The 26,243-nt window shown below is 39.7% G+C and overlaps 1 protein-coding gene across 3 annotated transcripts in view; it reads left to right on the forward strand.

Moving 5' to 3' along the window:
• Positions 1-26,243, forward strand: part of EPB41L4B (erythrocyte membrane protein band 4.1 like 4B) — a 1,243,532-nt gene that overhangs the window by 347,826 nt on the left and 869,463 nt on the right. For 2 of the 3 annotated variants that reach the window (XM_077269579.1, XM_077269580.1), the window contains one exon: positions 7,442-8,728. The exons of the other annotated variant lie outside the window; for it this stretch is intronic. In XM_077269579.1, coding sequence (XP_077125694.1) covers positions 7,442-7,589 — 148 coding nt within the window. In that variant the 3' untranslated portion in view covers positions 7,590-8,728. Of the gene's footprint in view, positions 1-7,441; positions 8,729-26,243 lie in introns of those variants that run through there. 3 annotated transcript variants of the gene reach the window in all.

A 26,243-nucleotide genomic window follows, 5' to 3' on the forward strand; every position in this document is an offset into this window, starting at 1 on the left:
TTTCAATCCTTTCCCTCCTCTTTGAATTATTTTGTGCTGTCAGTTGGATCATCTTTCCCCTCACCACCGCTTTGTGGGCGCACCATATTGTAAGAGGGCTCATTCCCTCAGTTTCGTTCTCCTTAAAGTATAATTTCAGAGAGGACTCAATATCTTTTCTGCACTCTGGCGTGTTCAACAAATAATTGCTGCACTTCCAAAGAGCGCTGTTTTTGAAAATAGGTCCAACCACAACTTCCGTTATGATGGGAGAATGATCTGAGAACGTCTTGTCTATAATGACTGATTTTTTTATGTTGGTGAGGGAGAAGATGTCTGTGAGAAAAAGGTCTATCCTTGATGAGGTTTTGTGAACAGAGGAGAAATGTGTGTATTCTTTTGATGATGCATTCAGACATCTAAACGTGTCGTATAATTCATTGTTCAATAGCCAATTTCCTAGGTCTCCAGATAGGTGTCTAGTCAGTGATGAAGAGTCTATTTTACTATCAGGCACCATATTGAAGTCTCCCATTATGTATAATTTCCCTTTTCTATTCTTTTGAATTTTTTTGGCAATCTTATTAAGGAAGTTCATTTGCTTTTTATTAGGGCCGTATATATTGACAATCGTGCACGTAGTTGAATTTAACTCGCAAACCAAAATGTGATATCTACCCCCTGGGTCAGTGTGTTCCTCAATGAATTTGAAGGGGACTGTGTTTTTTATTAAGGTGATCTCTCCTGCCTTTTTCTTTGAGGCTGACGACTTGAACAAGTGTGCAAAGTCTCTGCTGGAGAGGTGTGGATAGTTATCATTCTGAAATTTCGTCTCCTGTAAACATGTGACATCAACCTGAAGCTGTTTCAATTCCCTCAAAAGCTTATATCTCTTCCAGGGACTGTTAAGCCCCCTGACGTTGTAGGACGCGAACCTGATCATTACCGTGTGGAGATGTAAAACCTATTGGAACACTTAAACTTAGAACAAAGAAGTTAGTGAACAAAAAAATTGAACAAAATAATACAATACGATCAACTGTAATATATTAACTCTAACTGTTCAGTTTCAGATCTAGATCCGAATAGGGATCTTGACCTATGGGGAAAGTTCGTGTGTGTTTCAACTCTCCCATTTCTCCCATTTCTTGTATGGGGACTAAATTTATTCAACAGCCTTCTTCTTTAGAAAATAAAGTCCCGGGGAAGAAGGACAAAAAGAATCACACTGCCTAACATGAACGCAAATTTTCAAACATTAGCTGTAAAGAATGATCTTCCCTCCTCAACAGAATTAAGCACTATGAGTTTTTCTTTATGATAAAACAGGAGCTTGGTCGGGAAACCCCACTTATATCTGATGTGTTTCTCCCTTAGGATATCCGTGATAGGTTTGAAGGACCTGCGCAGGTCCAATGTGTGCTTAGATAAATCCGTGTAGATTTTAAGCTGATGGTAAGGATCTGGTAGTGCGCCATTGTCTCTGACGTAGTTCTGAATTTTTTCTTTGGTACTAAAGAAGTGAAGCCTCATAATTGTATCCCTAGGCTTATCGACATGAATTCCCTTTGGCTTAGGGAGCCTGTGAATCCTGTCAATACATAGATCCATGTTGGTAGCCTTTGGAAGAGTCTACTTAAAGACAGTCTTAACGAAGTCCGCCAAATCCTCCTGCTTGACCTCCTCTGGAATACCCCTGATCTTGATGTTGTTACGGCGGCTTCTGTCCTCTATATCCGCCACTTTGGATCTGAGCTCATTGATTTCCTGCTTAAGGATAGTGTTCTGAGAAGCTAAAGCGTCAGTCTTTTGCGTTAGTTCTTCAATCTTTTTTTAATTTATCTCTAGTTTTTGTACTATGCCTGCACATACTTCCTCAATTTTGGTATTATATTTTGTAAATCCTTCCTCCATTTTGGTATCTATCAGAGTGATAACCTTCTGAAAAAATTCCTCCTCATGGGGTCTTTTTTACCCTTATTTGTTCTAGATCGGAACGCTCTCTTTTGAGTTTAGGATCAAATTCTTCGGATGACCTATGGTCTGGGGCACCCCTTTTAGCAGAACTGGATGAGTCCATTGCTGGTTCCTCTGATGAGTCTTTTTCAGTTAATGAGAGAGGGTCTTTGTTTATTGTGTCAGGTTTAGTTTTTCCACTAGAACGTTGTGCAGGGATAATCCTTTGGGGAAGCATTATTGATGGTTTGATAACTTTAGCTGTGTTCCCCTTTCGAGGTGATGTGGATTTGACAGGACTTAGTAAATTAGAAATATCTACGTAAGATTTAGATGCTAATTTCCTGGATGAGTCAACTTTTAACCCTTCTAACTTCCTAACAAAATGTTTCCAAAATTGTGTTGATGTAAATTAAACCTGAGAGAAGTGTTATTTATTAACTATTTGTGTGTCATAACTCTGGTTCAAGGGCATAAAAATTAAAATTTGAAAATTGCACAATTTTTGCCAAATTTCAGTTTTGGTTTTTTTTTTACTAATAAACGCAAGTCATATTGAAGAAATGTTACCACTATCCACTACAATATGTCATGAAAAGACGTCCGTTGAAGCGATCCAGAGTTATAACCTCATAAAATGAAAGTGGTCAGAATTGGACAATCTGGCTTGGTCACTTGGTTGTCTGGAACAACATCTAGTAGAGTGAAGTAACTTTTGGATAGTGTTTGTCACATTTCATATATATACAGTATATGGTATAATATAGAAAAATTGGAACAGCACCATTCAAATACCTCAATAATGTGCACACTTCTTCAGCTATCAATCCAATGACTTCTTGTAATATAATAAAAAAGGAAAAACAGCACAAAAAGTTGAAAAAAATGTACTTTATTGCCCAATGGCGTGGTGACGTTTCGGATATAGTATCCTTAAAAACAATAACAATTAAAAAAGCATCACACCTACACATATTTGGTATCGCCGTGTTCAGAATCGCCCGCTCTATCAATAAAAAAAAAAAGGATTAACCTGATCACTAAACAACGTAGCAAGAATTACGTTTTTTTGGTCTCCGCTAAATTACATTAATATGCAATAACTGGCGATCAAAAGAACGTATCTGCACCAAAATGGTATAATTAAAAACGTCAGCTTGGCACGCAAGAAATAAGCCCTCACCCATCCGCAGATCAAAAAAAATGGAGACTCTACGGGTATCGGAAAATTGCACTTTTTTTTTTTTTTTTAAGCAAAGTTTGGAAATTTTTTTTACCACTTAGATAAAAAAGAACCTAGACATGTTTGGTGTCTATGAACTCGTAATGACATGAAGAATCAAAATGGCAGGTTAGTTTTAGCATTTAGTGAACCTAGCAAAAAAGCCAAACAAAAAGCAAGTGTGGGATTGCACTTTTTTTTGCAATTTCACCGCACTTGGAATTTTTTTTCCCGTTTTCTAGTGCACGACATGCTAAAACCAATGATGTTGTTCAAAAGTACAACTTGTCCCGCAAAAAGTAAGCCCTCACATGGCCATATTGATGGAAAAATAAAAAAGTTATGGCTCAGGGAAGGAGGGGAGCGAAAAACAAAAATGAAAAACCGAAAAAAGCTGGGGTCATGAAGGGGTTAAAGATTGTGGTTTTTACTTTTAACAGTTTACAGTAAATGCTGCCACTCATTTTATATCCACATATTGAAGTACAGACATATATTTATAAGCCACAGTAATTTTTCCAATTTCAGTACTTTAAAAAAAAAAATACAGACTGTGACTTTTTTTTATAAATTTTCCAGAAAGAATGTCAGATTGACAACCCTGCTTTTAGGTAAATTTATCTGATTGATATTTCATGAATGGGATGTGCTGATGAAATAGCAATTATCCAAGAAGCTTCACATTGATCTATGTTCAAAAATCATTCATTGTCCAATCCAGTTCAACATAGTGTTACTGTACACAATCGTGTGCACACTTTGAGAGCGCTATTTTAGACCTTTATACAGTTTTCTTGATTTTAAAACATGCCTGTGTGTGCGCATTGAAATGCCTTTAGAGGATGCTTGTTAATATTACTTCTGTTCCTCCATGTCACTTTCTATTAGGTATTCACACTTTAGCCTGGCAAAAAATTAACTTTTTGGTTATTCAGATGGGTTATGATTTGTGATTCTACAGAAAGCTACCTGCTAACAACTGTTGTTTCTGCCCTCTGGCAACATTCTGCAATTGTTCTAACAAAGGTCTGGGCACTCTGTGTGTGTTTTGCGCATTTACATGTCATTATCTTGACAAGCTTAAGCAAATGGGAAAATATTTTGTCAGCAAAGCTCAATTAATGTTTTACCTACTTCTACTCTGTCAAAGAGATTCAATGTCATTGACTTTTATTTTTTTTTCTCAAATCCCTCTACTGAGCATTATTTTATTAGGCCATAACTTGCGTGGTTTCAAATATACCCCTTCTTTTCCTTTTTATTCTCGCTTACTAATTTTATACTTTTGTGCTTGGTGTTTAGTGGAACCTTCTGAAATGGTCTACAAGTAATCATATGTTTATGTAGTAGCAATCCCTGCAGTGACTGCAAAGATGTAAATTGAGAAGTTTGTTTTGTTATACAGTTGTATTGACCAGCTTAATGGATTTAGGATAATTACATAGTAAAGACTGTGTTCTGCAGATTTATTTCTGTTAAATGTTTGCCCAAATGTTACCTTAGTTTGTAAGCTTAAAGTTGAGTGGATCAATTTGAGGGACTACAGTGCAATGTCCAGGTCAGAAGCACCTGGCATCTAGACAGGAGGTTCTCAATTCTCTTACAATCCCTACCTTCTGTCTTCCCCAGCACAGACTTTTATTAGCCAGGGCTGGTATGACTTCCTCTGTGTGTCATGTCGCACAGATGATGTCACGCCATCCATTACAAATCAAGTGCCGTGACTGGGACCCCAGAAGGTTAGAGATTAAAATGACGCTTTTAGATTTGCTGTGTATTTAGCTTAAAGCGGTATTCCCATCTTAAAAGATCATATCTCAATATATTGTAAATATAATAATAATATTAGCAAATACCTTCTATCCATGGTTACGACTAGAGTTGAGCGAATTTGATCGGGTGTCTACTTATTCGGCAAGCTATAGTGCTTGCCGAATAAGCTGCAGAGGGAACCCTGATATATGGAGCGCGCCGGCTCATCAGCTGTCCGGCGCCACAGCTGCTGTGTCACAGTCACAGCACTTGCATGGAGGGCCCAACAAACAGGCTGTCCATGCATGTGTCATGACTGCGACACAGCAGCCGCGAGACATGCAGCTGCGGCGCCAGACAGCTGATCAGCCAAAGCGATCCAGGTAGCCGGGTTCCCTCTGCAGCTATAGCTTGCCGAATAAGAGGGAACCCGAACAAATTCGCTCAACTCTAGTTTCGACCACTAGCAACTAGCTAACTGTCACAATATCAGTGGTCGTATCTAGAGTTGATCGAATTTGTTTGGGTGCCTGCTTATTTGGCAAGCTATCGCGCTTCCCAAATAAGCTACAGAGGGAACCCGGCTTCCTGGATCGCTTTGGCTGATCAGCTGTCGGGCACCACAGCTGCATGTGTCTCGGCTGTCACAGTCCTTGCATGTGCTGTGAGAGCCTGTTTGTTGGGGTCTCCATGCATGCATGTGCTTTGACTGTCACACATCCGCGACACATGCAAATTTGGCGCTGATCAGCAGGAGCGATCCAGGAAGCCAGGTTCCCTCTTAATCTTATTCGGTAAGCGCTATAGCTTGCATAATAAGAACAAAGAACATAACCCAAACAAATTCGCTCAACTCTAGTCGTAAGCATGGAAGCCTAAGGTCTGCAATGCCTGCACATGAGGAAAGAAACATAGCGGAATCAGAAAAACTATACTACATTTGTAATTGATGGTATTTGCTATTATTATTATTATTACACCTACTACATATTGGGAAAGGATCTTGGAAATGGGAATACTCCTTTAAGGGCAGATGCAGACGAGCATATATATATACTCTTGCGAGAGTGTTATCTGATTCTCTCGGAATAGAAGATGGAAAGAATTTCTCCATCTTCTCCATTTTGTCAGTCCCTAGAAATCTGATACTACTCAGATGTCATCCGAGTGTTGTCCGATGTTTCCAGAGACCCATTGACCTGCATGAACGAGATCTATCCGAATATCGGATAAAACTAGGGCATGCTGCGATTTTTTTTTTTTTTTTTTTACTCGAACATAGTATATAGGACATGTGCAGGGCCCCATAGAATATCATTGGTACTGAAAATATTCCGGTCTTCACGAGCCTTTACTCTAGCAAAAGTTACAATATGTTCAATGCATTGTGACATACATAGTCCTATGAAGGACATACTTTTTTTCCTATGAGAATTAAAGTCCCATTTCTTCATCAGTGTCCTGGATCCAACTCTCATCAACTTCTTTTTTTGTCCATTTTCTGTTTCTAGTAACAGTAAGACATCAGTTTTTCTCGTATGCAAAATACTTTAATAAATTTGCAGACATTAACATGAATGGTTTTTTGATTTGCAAATTGCATAAGAAAACTGACGTGTCCCAGTTTTTAATCTTCGCAGACAACTGAACTGCAAATAAAACAACCTGTAAGGCTATGTGCACACGTTGCGGATTTTGCTGCGGATCCGCAGCAGATTGGCCACTGCGGATTCACAGCAGTTTTCTGTGTGTTGTACAGTACCATGTAAACTTATGGAAAGCAAAATCCGCAGTGCCCATGGTGTGGAAAATACTGCATGGAAACGCTGCGTTGTATTTTCCGCAGCATGTCAATTCTTTGTGCTGATTCTGCAGCGGTTTACACCTGCTCCTCAATAGGAATCCACAGGTGGAATCCGTACAAAAACCGCAGGAAATCAGCGGTAAATCCGCAGGTAATCTGCAGTGCGTTTTACCTGCGGATTTGGCAAAAATGGTGCGGAAAAATCCGCACACGAATCCGCAACATGTGCACATAGCCTAAAGATCCTTCAAAAACTATAATTGGTACGTGTTTTAAGAACATGCATCAGTGACGTGTGAGAGAAGTCTATATTTTAGATCTGTTTATTCATCCAAAAGGTCACTTGCAAGGTGTCGCATTCTGGTTATGTTCTGCCTCTTCTCTTCCTCACTACCTTCCACTGTGTTCTTGATGCCTTGGGTTTATCACTGGTCCTCTTAGAATGGTACACTTGATCCATCTGCTAAATGTTAGTTGCTCATTTATTGCTGATTGGCAATAGCAAATTGAGACTAGTGCCTGCTGTATAGCAAAGGGCAGCCATGTTCTTTGTCATAACATTCTAAACTTTTGTAGACAACTACCCTAGTTATATGAAGATTTTAGTGAAAATAATTTTTCTGCATTTTTCTTTTTATTGTTCAAGTGTTTTGATGCTTATTCATAACTTAGAGTGTATTTAGATTAGTTCCATTTGTAACTAACCAATGACTGTGCAAATGGCACAGGCCATCTTCTCATGATGACAGGGCATTTTGGAAACCAGTCTCCAGTGGGGATGGCAGAAACACACGATACATCCAAGATCAAAACCAAAGGAATTTGGGAGGCATTCAAAGCATTCTTTATCAAGACAAACTCATGACAACTCTGTGAAAACCATAAGACTAACTCCAGCCATCATCAGATTCCCATTACATTCATGAACTCATCTGTCTGTCACCATCCGAATCCAAGTATTGTGTAAAGTACAAATGCTTAAGTTTTCAAGCTAATCTCTCAGGTAGAAAAATGTTTATTTTTTAGTTGTATGAATTTCACATAATTTGTTTATTGGGAAAGACTGTTAAAATGTGTTTGGCATATTGCATTTCAATATAGTGAATATGTGAAGACAATGAATATGTATATTAAGGCCAAAATGCTGTAGGCAATCACAATATGTATTTATTATTCTATTACTGTTGCTTTAAAAAAACAACTGAGTTTGTTGGTCCTTAAATCTACATATGGTACGATTATGAGTTGATTACGACCATCGCCAGGTCAAATATAAAATCCTGAAATTGATCTCTCCCAAACATTTGGTAAGTACTATGCACTTCATACACATTTGAGCTATGCCATTGTATTTAGCATTATGTATCATTATGGATTGAAGTAAATTGCTTAACTTTTAGAACTCAAAAACGCTTGGATGCTAAGATATTGGACAACTTGCAATGCACTTTTTATAGGAAGCATCTGAAGCGCTATATGTGCCCTAATGCATAATGCAATTTTTTTAGTTTCATGAAAGATTTAACCTTTAAACGACTTGTATAGTAATATGATATTGATGACCTATTCATCTGATAGGTTATCAAAATCTGACCTGTTTGGGTCTGATACCTGGCACCCGCTTCGATCAGCCATTATCAGCACTGTGGTCTCCAGATGTAGACAATGAATGGAGATGCACTGCACAGCTCTAATCCATATGTAGCAGTCACTGCAAGGACTGCTGATCAACTCTTATTGTCAAGGAAAAAGTACTCAGCTATTCTCAAAAGAATAGGAGCTGATCTGCAGTACCTAGCAGTAGTTGCTACACATCGAATGGAGCTTCACCGTGCACCTCCATTGAATTTTTATATTAGTCATTGATTGGAGCTAATTTTCAGTTATAGGAAACGCAATATGTCATTCATAACCTTCAGGTAAAAAACTGATGCTTGTTAGAATGCCCAATTAGTGGTTGATCTGCTGATCATTCCTCATGCATTATCTGTGAAATACAAAAATCCATCCCAACCAAAAAAAATTACAGATTCTCCTTATATAGCAGCTAACTTGTGTGACACAAGCATTTATGACAAATGATTGAGGAATCTTGTTAAGAGCATCCTGTTTTGAATAATATATATATATATATATATATATATATATATATATATATATATATATATATATATATCTATATATATATATCTATATATATATATCTATCTCATGTTTGTGGACAGCCGTGCACCCATAGAGGGAAAATGTCATCAGGATTTTGCACCCCAAACTTTTAATAAGTTCATGTCGCTCTTTTAAAGAGCAATCCAGTATTACTTTTACATGGCTGGTCCATTCCTTCATTACTGAGAAATCAGCATTTGAATTTATAGGCAAATGAGGCTGTAGGATGTGAAGCTTTTATCACTTCAGCGCTTTTCACCGACCGCTGCTGACTGTTCCTCCTTGTCCGGACACTCATTTGCCTGAAGTCATACAGCATAGATGATGTTAGTCAAGTAAGCGGAGGCAGTGCTGGTCTGGGAATAGAGCTGGAGTGACAGAAGCTTCAGATCTACCATATCATTTGCATATCAATTCAAACACTGATTTCTCAGTAACTGAGGCATGGACTGGCCATGTAAAAGGTATTCTATGATAAAGGAATCTGGAACTCAGTGGGATTACAAGACAATATTCACCGTTCAATCCTGACTTCTGACACTGTTTGGCCCATTACTTGCTTTGTTGATCTTGCTGCATTTCTATTTAGTGTATGTCCGCTGAAGGTTAGTTAGACGGAAACGTCACACACCTATAGACTATTTAAGGCTACTTTCACACTAGCGTCGTGCACTGCATGTCGCAATGCGTCGTTGTGGATAAAAACGCATCCTGCAAAATTGCTTAAAGGATGCGTTTTTTTCTCCATAGACTAACACTAGTGATGCATTGTGACGCATTGCCACACGTCGCAACCGTCGTGCGACGGTTGCGTCGGACCGTCGGCACCAAAAAACGTTGCATGTAACGTTTTTTGGTGCGTCGTGTCCGCCATTTCTGACAGCGCATGCGCGGACAGAACTCCGCCCCCTCCTCCCCGCACCTCACAATGGGGCAGCGGATGCATTGAAAAACAGCATCCGCTGCCCCCGTTGTGCGGCGCTTTCACTGCTTGCGTCGGTACGTCGCAACGACGCAATTCGTCGTACGATGCTAGTATGAAAGTAGCCTAACAGATGAATAAATAACATCTTTTGATCCTACTAAGTGCCAGATTCCTACATTATTTATAAGATATGACCTGATCCGTGCAGCTGAAAGCTCCATTAGTACCGTGCTTCCTCCATTGTACATGTAAAGGTATTGCTAGACTTGTTTCTGAAACGGTTGCATGCACATATGAATAGTTAGCGGTGTGAAATCCTGCTGATAGTTTGCCTTTTCCCAGGAATTACAGGTGTGACTATAGAAGTCACTCCTTAGATTTCTTCTTGGCTGTATGTCATATTAGGTGGAGCTTTAAAGCGCCCTTGTCATATTGCTTTATTGCACTGTTTTGATGAAGCCATAACATTTTTTTAAAAGTTTGAAGCTAAAAAAAAGTTAAAAAGGAGAAACTGACACATGAGAATACAGGCTAAATAGTCATATTTATAGGAGTGTATTGAATCACCATATGTAAAATATAATGCAGTGTTGGCGCTTTTCATTTCTATTGTAGTTCACTTGAGGTCCACCAAAAATATATCTTTCAATAAGATAAGCATTAGTGGCTCCACAGGGTTAGTTCTTATTTTTGGTGTCTGCTTGCTGTTTTGTTTTTGAGGAAAATAATGAATTGCAATTAAACCTGTTAGCATGTCACACATAAGCAGTCACCCCTGAATATAATGGAGTGAGATCTGCAGCCAGAATTTCAGGTTTTGATTTAGGCAATACATGCAATCATTTTTAATATATTATGTTGCTTTAGTATATAATTTTATTTATTTCTTGAGTGTATATTGTTTTAACTTTAGAATGAAAAATGGTAATACTCTACGTATGACCTGCCAACAGTGACTGCATGATTGGAAATATGCATTTGCTTTGTTATATGTAGGCATAGGAACACTGAGCAAGTGGAAGGAATCTAGCAGATCCAGTTGTTAGAGCGCTGTCCATTAGACAGTATCTGAATTACCATGGCACACCCATAGTCTTGGTTTTGACCTTATCTTTCAACCTGGTGCTGATTTCAGAATTGTTTTCATTGGGTACTATAGATGGATGGCATTATCTGTGGTCATGCAGTTCCACATTTGCACAAGTGGCGTACAAGTTTCAAAGGGATTTTCTACTTTCCTTGACTTGGAAGCATACAAACTTCCCTATGCACAGCTGGTTAGAGACTGAAAACCTATAAGACTTGAACTTTTATTGTATTAATTCTGCAAAAAAAAGCTTGCTTAACTGATGGAGATAGAACCTGCTGCTGGGACGACAGGGATTTTTTTTTTTACTACTCATGTCTTTTAAGATAGTTTATTTATGATTAAACAAATCAATCTTTTTAATGTTTTAACTTTTTCTTTTAATGTTTCACCTCTATTGTAAATAATGTTGTTTCATTGTTAGGTTAATGCAAAACTGGTTGCTCTTAAATAAATAAAGAAAAAAAATACATTATTTTTGTATATTAGTGCCATTATAGCCTTATCTTAATTTTCTTATATGGAAAGAAAGCAAACACTGAAAAACCATTTTAAATGTGTACAGATATAACGTACACTGAAATATTGGTTTATATCGAAGAGGATATTGTATTGTCACTGAATTTGCAGTAATATTTTCCGGTCACTGTATAGCTTACAATTTCCATAACAGATAAAGAAAATGAAAGCTACACTTTGGATTTTATGTGCATGAAGATTAGTTTTTTGTAAGACTGCTTTGAATAAAGGAGGTCCATTGTTTTCTTCTATTACAGCACTTGATTTATGTTGCGGAGTTTCACCATCTTTTATTTGTTCTTTATTCTTGAAAGCGCTACGCTCAGACCTTAATGGCATACACTGTTGATAGTTACCAAGTAATTAGTCACCCTAGTGTATAAATACACGTTCAAGCACATTTAACAGGGAACATGGCTCTTTATCAAATACGACAAATAGAAGATCTTGCCTCATTACTCACAACAATTCTGCGCTGAGCATTTTTTCAACTCTGTTCACAATTGTGTACGTCTTCTTTGTAACTAAATCCACAGTGTTTTGCCAAATGCAGAAAAATGGTGCTCAACAGTCTTCCTTCACATGGGGTCTTCGGATTTGATGGGCAAAATATCCCTGATGGAGCAAGGCCCCAAAACGATTCGACTGCAAAGGTGAACAGTTTTACACACTGTAGAAAACAGCACATTTTTTGGCAGTTCTTCAGTCTTTTTTTTTAGGTAAAGAGTTAGACTGTGTGCCCACGTTGCATTTTTTAAGTGTTTTTGCCTCGTTTTTCCACTGCGGAGACGCTTAAACGCTCACAAAACGCATGCCATTCATTTTAATAGCATTCCGCAATTGCTGTGCCAATGCTGCATATTTTTCCGCAGCAGAATTGCATCACGGAAAATTACGCAGCATGTTCATTAATTTTGCGGAATTGCGGCAATTCCGTCGCCATAGAGTTGTATAGGAAAACGCTTGAAAAAAACACATGAAAAACACGACAAAAATGCTTGAAAAATGCAACAAAAACGCATTCAAATCCACAAGCGTTTTCCTTGGCAAGGGAGTGCGGATTTGAAGCAGAAAAATCTAATTCTATTCTGCAACGTGGGCACATAGCCTTAGGCTAGGTTCAGATTGCGTTGGGGCAATCAGTTTAGCGCTAAGCACTAGCGGATTGCGCTAACGCAATGTCTATTAAGGGGTCGCGTTAAACGTCCCCGCTAGCGCAGATCCCCGATCTGCGAGAGCGGGGAACGGACCTCGGGCGCGCCGCGGACGCTGCAAGCAGGGTCCGAGGCGCGCTACAAAAGACCGTCACATCGCTAGCGCGTGCCGAAAATGACACGCGCTAGCAATGCGCTTAAACATTGCTGGCAATGGGAGCGCTAACGGATGCGGTGCACGGCGTTAATTTCGCCGTGCAACGCTGTCCGTTAGCGCTCACCCATTAATGCAATGGGAACCTAGCCTTAGCGTTTGCAGTAAGAGAAAGTAGAAGTCATTCTTTTTATATTTCCCATTATCTTTGATTCTACTTTTTGGTCTGCCTTAAAACACTGACTGAAAAACTCATTCAAGTACTGTTTTGCTAACCATGAAAACTCTACTTGAATTAGTTTCCATGAGCAACTAGGCCAACAGTTGTACTAGATTATTTTGACAAGAGGCCCATTTTGTGTTCTGTAGTTTCAGATAAATAAGTATATAGTTGCTGTATGTACTATATATAAAGATCTATATTCATATACACTACTATATAGTTGTGTGTATGTACAATCTGCAAAAATTCAGTGTGTAAAAAATGCTGCCAAATAAGAATGCTTTCAAGAATAGTTAATAGTTTATCAATCCACAAAGTAAATGAACAAAATAATCTAAATCAAATTAATATTTGGTGTTCCCACTGTTTTGCTTTAAAAAAAAAAACAAACAAAAAAAACATCAAGGCATCAATTCTTGTAAGTACACTTGTACGGTTTCTGAAGGAACTGGGAAGGCAAATTGTACTATTATCTTGAAGAACACACCCTTATGTGGGGTGCAGTCTTGTGGAAATCCTTTTGCCTCTTCGTACAATCCCAGACAGATTTGATGATGTTGCGTTCAGGGTTCTGTGGGGGCCATGACATCACTTCCAGGACTAGTTGACCTTTTTACGATGAAGATGGTTCTTGATGATATTGGATCTTTGCATGGGATTCTTGCTACAGAATAAATTTTGAGTCTATTGGACATTTTCCTGAAGGTATTTCATGTTGTATTTCTCAGCATTTGAGGACACCATTAATCTTTACCAAATTCTAAACTCCTCTGCAAACACTTTATTGTACTGGTCTTCAGCCCTTTAGCAAACAAATTGCCTTTTGTACCAGATATTTCAAATTTTGACTCCAGAGTCCAGAGTGCTTGCTGCCATTTTTTTCTGCACCCCAGTTTGTGCTGTAATGCATAATTTATCCACTTGGACAGACTTTTCCAAACGGTGGAGGAGTGTAGCTGAGTTCCACTGCTTGCTGCCAGTTCTGATCTCACTGCTGGATATCTTCATTTTTCAATGGAAAGCATGATGTGTCTTTCATTTGATGGACTAAATTTCCTTGGTTGACCACTGCGTACATGGCCTTCAACATTTTCATTTCCTGTTGTCATTGGTGCTGAGTAATATAGCTAGATATTTTTCGATCATACAATACCATCAGAGAGATGTCTGTTTGGCTGTATGTTTGAGGTTGTTAACCTGCTCAGAATAATTTTGGAGTCGATATCATTAAGGACTATCTTCAACGTAAAGATGAACAAAGAGTCCTGGAGGTGAAGATATGGCCCCCAGAGAGTCCTGATCTCACCATCACATCTTTCTGGGATTAAATAAAAAGGCAGAAGAATTTGCATAAGCTTACATTCATAAGGATATGTGGTTAGTTCTCCAAGGTTACTAGCTCAATCTCCTTTCGGAGTTCTTTCAAAAACTGTTTGAAAAAGTACCTAGAAGAAATCTTGCGGTCTTGAAGGCAATAGGAGGTTACACAAAATATACAGTACTCTGCAAAGGTTTTATATGTGAAAAAAATGCTGCAAAGTAGGAATGTTTTCAAACCTAGAAATGTTACTAGTTTATTTTTATCAATGAGCAAGATGCAAAGAGAGGAAACAAACAAGAAATATAAATCAAATGATTTATATTTCTTGTTTGTTTCCTCTCTTTGCATCTTGCTCATTGATAAAAATAAACAAGTAACATTTCTAGATTTGAAAACATTCCTACTTTGCAAAAGTTTTAGATGTGAAAAAATTGCTGCAGAGTACTGTATATTTAATGAAGAATCACAAACTAACAACCACAGTTCCAACATTTAAAATTAAAGAGAACCTGTCACCCCCAGGGCATATTTTAAGTAAAAGAGCCACCTTCAGCAGCACTAAGGTTGCATTGTGTGAAGGTGGCTCTTAGGGTATGTGCACACGTCCGGATTTCTTGCAGAAATTTCCTGAAGAAAACCGGAAATTTTCTGCAAGAAATCCGCATTTTTTTTTTTTGTGTTTTTTCCGTTTTTTTCGCGGTTTTTTAGCATTCTGCAAGCGTAATTAGCTTGCAGAATGCTAAAGTTTTCCAAGCGATCTGTAGCATCGCTTGGAAAACTGACTGACAGGTTGGTCACACTTGTCAAACATAGCGTTTGACAAGTGTGACCAACTTTTTACTATAGATGCTGCTTTTGAAGCATCTATAGTAAAAGAATGTTTAAAAATAATAAAAAAAATAAAAAAAATGCTTATACTCACCCGCAGACAGCTGCTCTCCTCACCGGCGTCTGTTCCGTATAGATGGTGTGTGCGCGCAGGACCTTCCATGACGTTGCGGTCACGTGAGCGGTCACATGACCGCTCATGACCAATCACAAGACAGTGACGTCATCGGCAGGTCCTTCACCGCACACCAGCTACAGGAACCGAAGCGGCAGCATGCAGCTGAGAGGCGGGAAGACATCGAGGGTGAGTATAGGACTATTTTTTATTTTAATTCTTATTTTTTGACCACTTATATGGTGCCCAGTCCGTGGAGGAGAGTCTCCTCTCCTCCACCCTGGGTACCAACCGCACATAATCTGCTTACTTCCCGCATGGTGTGCACAGCCCCGTGCGGGAAGTAAGCAAATCAATGGACTCCTAGGTGTGCGGAATCCCCTGCAATTCCGCATTTTAATGAACATGTTGCTTTTTTTTCCGCGATGCGATTTTTTCGCGGAAAAAAGGCTACATTTGCACAAAAAATGCGGAATACACTGAAAATAATGGGAGGCATATGTTAGCGTTTTTTTCGCGTTTTTATCACGTTTTTATAGCGAAAAAACGCGAAAAAAACGCAAAAAATACTGAACGTGTGCACATGGCCTTATGCTTAGTATCCCTAGGAATGCTGATATAATCACTTTAATAAATTGCCCGCCATACCTCTATTGTGTCCGGAGGTATGTCTTCTCCCCTGGTGTCAACCGCCTCCAAGACGTCAATCATCTCCCTCTTGCGTCTGTGCGCCGCCTCCTGTGTTTCTGTTACATGCCCGGCACCTGCGCTCTACGAACATTTCTCGGGCATGCGCCGTGCGCGCTGCCCGTGAAACTAAAATCCGGTGAGAAGTGTTGGCAGAGCGCAGGCGCCGGGCATATAATAGAAACACAGGAGGCGGCTCACAGACGCAAGAGGGAGATGATTGACGTCTCGGAGGCGGTTGACACCGGGGGAGAAGACATACCTCCGGGACACAATAGAGGTATGGTGGGCAATTTATAAAAGTGATTATTTCAGCATTTCTAGGGATACTAAACATAAGAGCCACCTTCACAGAATGCAGCCTTAGAGCTGCTGAAGGTGGCTTTTTTATTTAAAAACGCCCGGGGGGTGACAGGTTACAAATCTATAACTCACGGAATATTGCTGATTCTAAATAACTGATAACTTTTTCTACACAGGGAATTTCTATGTACTCAGTGTTTTCATATTAAAAAAATGGCTATGAATGTTTGTTTACAGTCCTATGCCCAACAATATTTTGTGTGACTCTTCATTGTATGTGCTAGGTACAAATAAAACTGATTGTTTTTAAATATTACAAATTATTTTTTCATTGATGTGTGTCTGTTATAATTCACAGTTCTGTCTTTACAGCCTCACCCAGCATATGCTTGAGTCAGCCATGCCTGGTTTGCCACATTCATCGTCTGCTTTATTGAAACGCATTACATTGTAGTTTACTCTTTGGGCTCTGTAGAATTTTTTTTATCCAGATGCCAAAAAATGCCTTTTTTTTTAATAAAATAGATATTTTAAGAACTATATTTTTCTGAATGTTCAGATCATCCTTTTAGTGTATATAAAGGTGACATATATCCTTTATTCTTCTGTCCTACCATTATGCGTCTTTTACATATGTAGGCTATGACCCAAAAGAAGTGTTTACCTCTATCAACATCTACTTTAGGAATTGGAACTAAATGGCTAGGATACAAAAAATGGGTGTTTTTGCAACCTTAACATAAATACTTCTCAGCATCGAATTTACAACACCAATAAAGAAAAGTTGTGGAAATATGGAAATCACAGTATCGATAGACATGTTATTGATATGATAATGATGAAAATAGGAACGGTTGTCAAAATACCTGAATTTATTCAAGATAGAGTATAAGCAACACATGCAGAAATAATCCTTCATTGGCATGATATCAGTGAGGATATGTAATGGTTGCTGAGGAATGTTCTGTCACACAAAATTTCATTTGGGCATGCAAATCATCAAAATCTGCTACTGGCAGCTTCCTTTGCAATTGCTGAACATTGATGTCCCATATGTGCTTGATGGGAGACAAGTGCAAAGACTCTGCAACCCATGGTAGACTGATTAGGCCACACAGGTTTCTCAATAGCATGAACAAACTGCTCTACCTCAGTTACTGGTTATTTTCTGCCATAAAGGGCAATATATTTTCATATAAGTAAAGCCAGCATCATCATTTACAGTGTATAATATAGTGTATAATTGTGCCTACCAAAAAATAAAAAAATCATCAGTAGTCTTCTAGCCATAGTGATGGCTGCAGGCAAGAAAAATGTCAACATTTATCACTATGACTGTGTGAAGAGAAGCTATGGATTTATATTACAAATTTTGATTCAACGTTTTGGAAATATTTTTCACCAAATCTGTAAAGAATTTTGAGCCCAAAATGTTTATAATTTGAGGTGCACTAAAAGGCTGTAATATTTGTCTAAAAACAGCAACTGCCATAGTTGGCAGATTGTAGGGAAAAGCTCAAATTAGACAAGACCGCAAGAACCAAACGCAGCTGCTGAGCTCCTCTGTAGACAGGATAAGAAGCAGAACGTAATAATGTCAGGAGAACCCTGGACTCCCCCTCTGGACAACTACCTAGAGTAGGGATGTCAAACTGAAATACACAGAGGGCCAAAATCAAAAGCTTGGACAAAGTCGTGGGCCAACCTTAATATTTGTTAAAAAATGTCTACAATTGAGGAAGTTTTTACTGATCATCAAATATAAAGATAAACTTATTCATATGGAAACAAGCAAGTAGTCCTACCATGAAATGCCGTTTTTTAAAGCTAATCTGTGCTGTATTGTAATATACATTACCCCTATAGATTTTTTTTTTTTATGCATTTCGTTCTGAATTTCACTTTAGTCACTTTGTTTACCTGCTACTCTGCCAAACTTGACAGCGCCTGTGCTTTATTATCTAACCTCACAACCAGTGCTGGCACCGCCCGGCGTCAGCGCCCAGCACCAACCTCGGCCCACCCGCTGCACTATCACACAAGTATTGGAAATAACAGAGCAGTCTGCTCATTTGTGGAAAGCAGCACAATCACTGCACTCCACATATAGTTGTGCTCAAAACTTTACATACCTCTGCAGAATTTTTGCTTTCTTGGCCTTTTTTCAGAGAATGTGAATGCTAACACCAAAACTTTTTCTCCACTCATGGTAAGTGGTTGGGTGAAGCCATTTATTGCTAAACTATTGTGTCTTCTCTTTTTAAATCATGACAGCCCAAAACATCCAAATGAGTTCACATACCCTGGTGCTTTTGGCCTGATAACGTACAGAAGTTGACACAAATGGGTTTGAATGGCTACTAAAGGTAACATATTCTCTGAAAAAGGCCAATAAGGCAAAAAATTGCCGGGGTATGTAAAGTTTTGAGCACAACTGTATATACATACTGTATATACCACATAATATACCTCAGCTGCTGCAGAACTTCAGTCTACTATAGATGGATGAGGGCTGGAGATATGGAGGTATGAGGGAGGGATTGATGAGGGATGTATGGATGGATGGACACATCACGTTTTACTCACCTATGTCGAAGCGTTTTCCTTCCTGGTTAGTCTGATCAGCTCAGTCATTCCCCTGCTGCGTTGCGCTGTGTGCTGCAGGGGGAGGGTCTCGTAGGGACTAGGGGTGGTATCTGTTGCGACATCTCTGACTAGTCTCTGCCTACACAGGAAAACTTTAGTCAGGGAGTGAACCATTCTTCAAGAATCCGAAGAGAGCTGCTCACATGATGAAGTGTGCTATCTAGGACACCATGCAGAATGCTGACAGGGAATATATTACAAACTGTCAACATTCTGCAGCCTAGATACATACACAAATTATACCGAAAGTCTGGACAACCCCTTTAAAGGGGTTGTCCCACCAACAAAGTACATTTAACTAAATAGATATTTGAATAATATGTTATGTAAAAGTAGTAAAAAGCATAAGGCCCAAAGGCCTCATTTAAATATATAATTTCAAATGATAAAAAATTTTGAATACAGAAAATAAAGTACTATGCAAACTAAAATGCCCCACAATATGATAACCCCACAGCGAATTCCTCCTCTGTACCCTCCATGCACACATTATGATTACCCTTCTGCCCCCATGACAAAGAATGGTGAGCCCAACACAGTATGATTCTTCACCTGTACTCACCACACAGCCCTCCATACAGCATAATGACCAAAAAAAAGTCCTCCATACAGTATAACAGGCCCTGCATTGCCTTCTATACAGTATAATGGCCCCACACAGTGCTGCATGGGGTATAATGGCCCTACATAGTGCTGCATACATTATAATGACAACAAAGTGTTCCTTACTGTATAGTGGCCCCACACGGTATAGTGGTCTCAAAAAGTGCTCCATGCAGTACAATGTCCCCACAGAGTGCTCCATACAGTATAATGGGCACACATAGTGTTCCACGCAGTATAATAGGCCCCACATAAAAAAAATAAAACCTAACATCTGTCTGTTCCCTCAGTGCTACTGCCTCTTCATAGTGTATTCAAATCCTCTGCACATCTCAGTACATCAGGCATGTTGCAATGATGTCAGCGTGCCCTCTGCACTGAGATATCACTCAGAGAGAGAATTATGGTAGAGGGAGCGTCAACTGATGCTTCTTCCTCCATCATAACATTTAACTGTATCTCTATTTAGGATGCCAATATAGTTTAAATTGCAATGCTGGGCCAAATATACTCACCCTGAGGGCCAGATGTGGCCAGCGAGCAAGAGTTTGACATGTGAACTAAATGGTACCCTCCTAAACCTTGCAAATCAGTGTAGGGCCTTTTATCAGTTGTTGAAGCACAAACAAATTAAATAAGCAGCTAGATGGCCAGTGAAAGACTTGGGCACTGTAATGTGAGATTATTAGGACTGTCTGAATGTACTGAATGAACCTACTCTCCAAGCAGCTTGTTGGAGGATGTAATAATTACAACTATGGTGGGCACAAATTCTCTGCTTTGCTTGTTATACAAAGGGTACACTGTATACTGCCATAACCTTCTATATCTGGTTCCCCACTTAGAATCTTTTATTGCAAGGTTCCTGACGTACCAGGGAAGTGTCACTAGACGTTAAATGCAAAATGCTGGACTTCAGATGGAGAGGTTCTCTCTCTTAAGGTACCGTCACATTAAGCGACGCTGCAGCAATAGCGACAACGATGCCGATCGCTGCAGCGTCGCTGTTTGATCGCTGGAAAGCTGTCACACAGACCGCTCTCCAGCGACCAACGATGCCGAGGTCCCCGGGTAACCAGGGTAAACATCGGGTTGCTAAGCGCAGGGCCGCGCTTAGTAACCCGATGTTTACCCTGGTTACCAGCGTAAAATGTAAAAAAAACAAACAGTACATACTTACATTCGCGTCCCCCGGCGTCCGCTTCCTGCAATGACTGAGCGCCGGCCCTAACAGCAGAGTGGTGACGTCACCGCTGTGCTGTACTTTCACTTTCACTTTACGGCGCTCAGTCAGTGTGGGAAGCAGACGCCGGGGGATGCGAAGGTGAGTATGTACTGTTTGTTTTTTTTACATTTTACACTGGTAACCAGGGTAAACATCGGGTTACTAAGCGCGGCCCTGCGCTTAGTAACCCGATGTTTACCCTGGTTACCAGTGTAAAACATCGCTGGTATCGTTGCTTTTGGTGTCAAACACGACGATACACGCCGGTCTGACGACCAAATAAAGTTCTGAACTTTGTTCAACGACCAGCGATATCACAGCAGGATCCTGATCGCTGCTGCCTGTCAAACTAAACGATATCGCTAGCCAGGACGCTGCAACGTCACGGATCGCTAGCGATATCGTTTAGTGTGACGGTACCTTTAAAGGCCCCGTCACACACAGCGACGCTGCAGCGATACAGACAACGATGCTGATCGCTGCAGCGTCGCTGTTTTGTCGCTGTGTGGTCGCTGGGGAGCTGTCACACAGACCGCTCTCCAGCGACCAACGATGCCGAGGTCCCCGGGTAACCAGGGTAAACATCGGGTTACTAAGTGCAGGGCAGCGCTTAGTAACCCGATGTTTACCCTGGTTACCAGCGTAAAAGTAAAAAAAAAAAACACACTACATACTTACCCTCCGCTGTCTGTCCCCCGGCGTTCTGCTTCTCTGCACTGTGTAAGCACAGCGGCCGGAAAGCAGAGCGGTGACGTCACCTCTGTGCTGTGTTTTCCGGCTGGCCAGCGCTCACAGTGCAGAGAAGCACAGCGCCGGGGGACAGACACCGGAATGTAAGTATGTACTGTTTTTTTTTTTTTACTTTTACGCTGGTAACCAGGGTAAACATCGGGTTACTAAGTGCGGCCCTGAGCTTAGTAACCCGATGTTTACCCTGGTTACCAGTGAAGACATCGCTGAATCCGTGTCTCACACACCGATTCAGCGATGTCAGCGGGAACTCAACGACCAAAAAAAGGTCCAGGCCATTCCGACACGACCAGCGATCTCGCAGCAGGGGCCTGGTCGCTGGTACGTGTCACACATAGCGAGATCGCTACTGAGGTCGCTGTTGCATCACAAAACTTGTGACTCAGCAGCGATCTCGCTAGCGATCTCGCTATGTGAGACGGGGCCTTAACACCCAGCCAGCAGCTGATGGATTCTCACTATCTTCTCACTGCAATGTATAACATATAATTTTTAATTTTGACACATCTTTCTTGCTTTTTGATTCTTGTTTTGTCTTTTGACTTTGTGGTAATGGGAACATTTCAAAATAGTCAGTATATGCAAACTATTGGCTTATGTTAATAGTATTTGTCATTAGGGTACAATTAATGACCCCCACTAATTCTTCATAGAACTTGAGTTTCTCTATTAAAAGAATATATATTTCCCCTTTGGAAAATACTAGTTACAAAAAAATGTGTAGCTCACGTGTCATCATCACCTTGCCTGTAATGTGGACATAGAATATCTGTCAGAGGTGAAAACACTTTCACGAATCTGGGCCTTAATTTTAAAAAGGGTAGGTTCCTCAGGTTGAAGGCTGAACTTCAAGTCATTGACTGGAAGCAGATGATGATTTATTATTTAACAACATTCCACTCGATCTCGAGCCATGGCGACTTGATGGATGAACAATCTGTAGGAAGATATTTAGGCTTGCACAAGATCTAGGTCCACCAAAGTCTCCTCTGCCATTATCTTGATTGTAACAAGCTATCAGGCTACTGGTATTCCTCTTCACCTTGTTCATTCTGTTCTTCTGACCATGATGTCTTTCTCCAGTGATTGCTCTGTTCGGGTGATGTGTCCAAAGTAGGCAAGTCATAGCTTTATGATCCTTGCTTAGTGACATTTTTGGCTTGATGTGTTTCAAAATTGATTCGTTTGTTCTTTTTGTCATGTATTATATTGATGACATCCTGCTCCAGCACCATATTTAGAAGGTGTCAATTCTTTTTCTGTCTTGTTTCTTTATCATTCAAGTTTCGCATCCATATGTTACTGCAGGAAACAACAGACTATGTACGAGCATGTCTTAGTTGCCAGTGAAATCTTCCTCTATTTGAAGACCTTGTCTAGTGACTTAATTTTTGATTTTCCCGTGGCCATTCTCCTATTGATTTCCTATGCCATCCAATATCTTTATCATCTTTGTATTCAGCAGTACCATTCGAGCTTTCCGTGTTGATACTCCATAATAAGTACTACATTCCGCTATGTTTTTTGCTATCAATGTCATATCGTCTGCGTATTTGATTGTTGATGATTCGTCGAGCAATTTTGAATCCTTCTTCTTTTTCGGCAAGTTCAGCCATACTGAAAATAGCTTCTGCATATAAATTAAAGAGAAATAGTGACAGGATGCAGCCATACCGAACGTCTTGCTCTACTTTGAACCATATACTTGAACATATATATATTGGAGCTAGCAGGATATTACTGGGTATGGACTATTTCATGTTCTAGGGTACTTATGCAATTTTATTCCTCTTTCCTCTTTTTGCCTTACTTTAATCTTTACTGAATGCATGTTTGCAATATAGATGTTGGCTATGTATTAGAGGATTTATTCTTTTGTGTACCCCTTTATTTACATATAATTATGTCTTCTAGCCCTCTCCAATTACTGCACAATGGGGGTTTCTTTGTATTGTTCTGATGTTTCCTGTTTTCCCCTTTTTTAATGTGTTTTTTAAAACATTATTTAATAAACATTTATACATTTTTACCATATTGGTTTTGTATGTTCTATTCTTTCACCTTTTTCTTTGAGGAGGTATTTCTACTTTGAACCATGCCTTGTCGCCATGATCCGTTTGGATTGTTGCTTCTTGGTTGATGTATACAGGGGTTGGAAACATCAACAAAAGTTAGTTTAATGTGGTGTAGGTCCACCTTTTGCGGCGATTACAGCCTCAATTCTCCGAGGTATGGATTCATACAAGGTGTGAATTGTTTCCAAAGGAATTTTAGCCCATTCTGCAGTTAAAACACCCTCCAGTTCTCTGAGCGACGATGGCGGCGGAAATCGACGTCTAACTTGAATCTCTAATATCAACCATAAATGCTCAATAATGTTGAGGTCTGGGGATTGTGGGGGCCAGATGAGATGCTCAACTTCATTAGAATGTTCCTCATACCATGCTTTAACGATTCTAGCTGTATGAATTCGTGCATTATCATCCTGAAAGATGGCGTTCCCTTCCGGGAACAGTGCTTGAACCATTGGATGCACTTGGTCGCCCAAAATGCCTAAATAATCTCGGCTGTTAATTCTTCCATGAAGGGATATCATTGGCCCAGCGGATCTCCACGAAATAGCACCCCAGATCATCACAGAACCTCCGCCATGTTTTACGGTTGGGAGAAGGCAGTCTGGATGGAATGCTTCTTTCGGCTGTCTCCAAACGTACGCTCGGCCGGAGGTCAGAAATAGGGTAAACGATGTTTCGTCTGAGAATATCACATGTTTCCACTGCTCGAGGGACCGATGCTGGAGGTTTCTGCCCCACTCTAAACGCTTGGAAACATTTGTCATTGAGAGCAGCGGTTTTCTAATTGCAGCTCTTCCATGGAATCCAGATTTGTGCAGCTCCCGACGAACAGTTTTCATGGAAACTGGGTTCTGTTGGTGTTCATTGAGCTCAGCAGTGATTTTCAGAGCCGTGGTCTTGTGGTCCTCTCTCACAATTCGCTTTAGAGTCCGACTGTCTCTTTCAGTCAACTTTGACTTTCGGCCGGACCTGTGCTTTGCTGCGGACATTTTTCCTTCTCTTTCAAACGCAGTCATTACTTTGGAGACATTACCTCTTGACACACCAAGCATTCGGGCACTTTCTGTAACACTAGCGCCTGCTATACGAGCACCAACAATTTGGCCTCTTTGAAAATCCAAGAGGTCTGCCATTGGTATCAGGTTCTCATCAATGTTCTTGCAATTATGCAAAACAAACAGTTAATTTACATACACATATCACATAACACAAATAATCAACTACAAAACATTACCATATGTCATGGTTTGCATGTTTATCACATGTTCGAAGATTATGATGCCAAAATGTTAGGTGTTTCCATTATTTTGTTCAACCCCTGTAGGTTCCTAATGAAACTATTCTGATGGTTCAGCACACCCATATCCTTCATAGCATTCCAAAGTTTCTGGTGATCAACAAAGTCAAAGGCTTTGCTCCAGTCGATGAAGCAAAAATAGATCTCCTTGTTGTATTTTTTGGCCTTTTCCATTATCCATTCAATGTTAGCAATTGCATCTCTTGTTCCTCAGCCTTTTCTGAATCCTGCTTGTTCCTCTGGCAACTTTGTCAAAGTAAGGTTGTAACAGTCTTTATAGGATCTTCAGTAGTATTTTGCTGGCATGAGATGAAATTCCACAGTCAGTAGCATCTCCCTTCTTTTGAATAGGAATAAACACTCATCTTGGCCAGTCCTTGGTCCATTTTTGAGTTGTACATATCTGTTGAAAAAGGTGTTTGACAAAAACTGCTGCTTCAGAAGACTTTATTAGCTCTGTTAGAATATTGTCACATCCAGGTGCTTTGTTTGAAAGAAGCGTTATCGCAGCAACAATTTCGTCTTTCAAGATGTTTGGTTTTCTATCATGTCCAGTCTCAGTATCTCCCCGTGTCACAGAGTCGTTCTTGTAGAGGTGCTCCATGGAACTCTTTCCATCTTTCCTTGATCTGTTGTGGCTCAGTTTGTTCCAGTTGGTGACCTTCAACATGCCCACTCTTGGTTGAAGCTTTTGTCTTCTCTTTGATCTTTTGGTATGCCTTCCTGATCTTTCACCTCAGATGTTTGCTTTCTATCTCTCCACATATCTACAAATAATAAATGGGAGACCTTTAAATTTGTATGGTGATTCAGACTGCCAAATGTACTCCTATAGGTAAGAAGTACAGGTGACAAAATGTAAACACCACATGGCTTATACCTGTTAGTAAGACTATTAATAAAAATAAGCATTTATTTCCTGATTCATCAATGCAATTACACCAGGAGGATAATCTGTTCCTGGTCACTTGACAATCTATGCATCTCAAATCGTTGTCAGTCAATGTGTATCTTTATTTTTTAACTTGTTTTTTTGCAACCCTGTTGATTATTTGCAATAAAACGTTTTATTGTTCCATTATCTTGCCAAAATATCTTATCAATTTCAAGAGTACATACGGTAATCCTTAAACAAGAGCTTAACGCTCATGCACAATATTTGAGTGTAAATGCACCCTTAGAAAGAAAGGTTTATAATTAAATTTAAAATTGGTTCAACTAATACACCCACAGAGCTGTGGTGAATGACATTAAGGCTGAAGTCACACTAGCGATTTTGATGCAATAAAGTCGGCCGAGTGCAATGTAAGTGTCATGAGTTTTTCATGTGAGTACAATCCGATTTTTCACACCTAGCATCGATATACCTCCGAAAGTAGTGTGATTGCTATCCGACTGCAATGCGATTTTAACATATTTTACATAGATAAATTCTCTAAGTCATTTATACAT

Source organism: Ranitomeya variabilis, chromosome 6 (genome assembly GCF_051348905.1).
Source record: "Ranitomeya variabilis isolate aRanVar5 chromosome 6, aRanVar5.hap1, whole genome shotgun sequence".
In the NCBI taxonomy this organism is placed as follows: Eukaryota; Metazoa; Chordata; class Amphibia; order Anura; family Dendrobatidae; genus Ranitomeya; species Ranitomeya variabilis.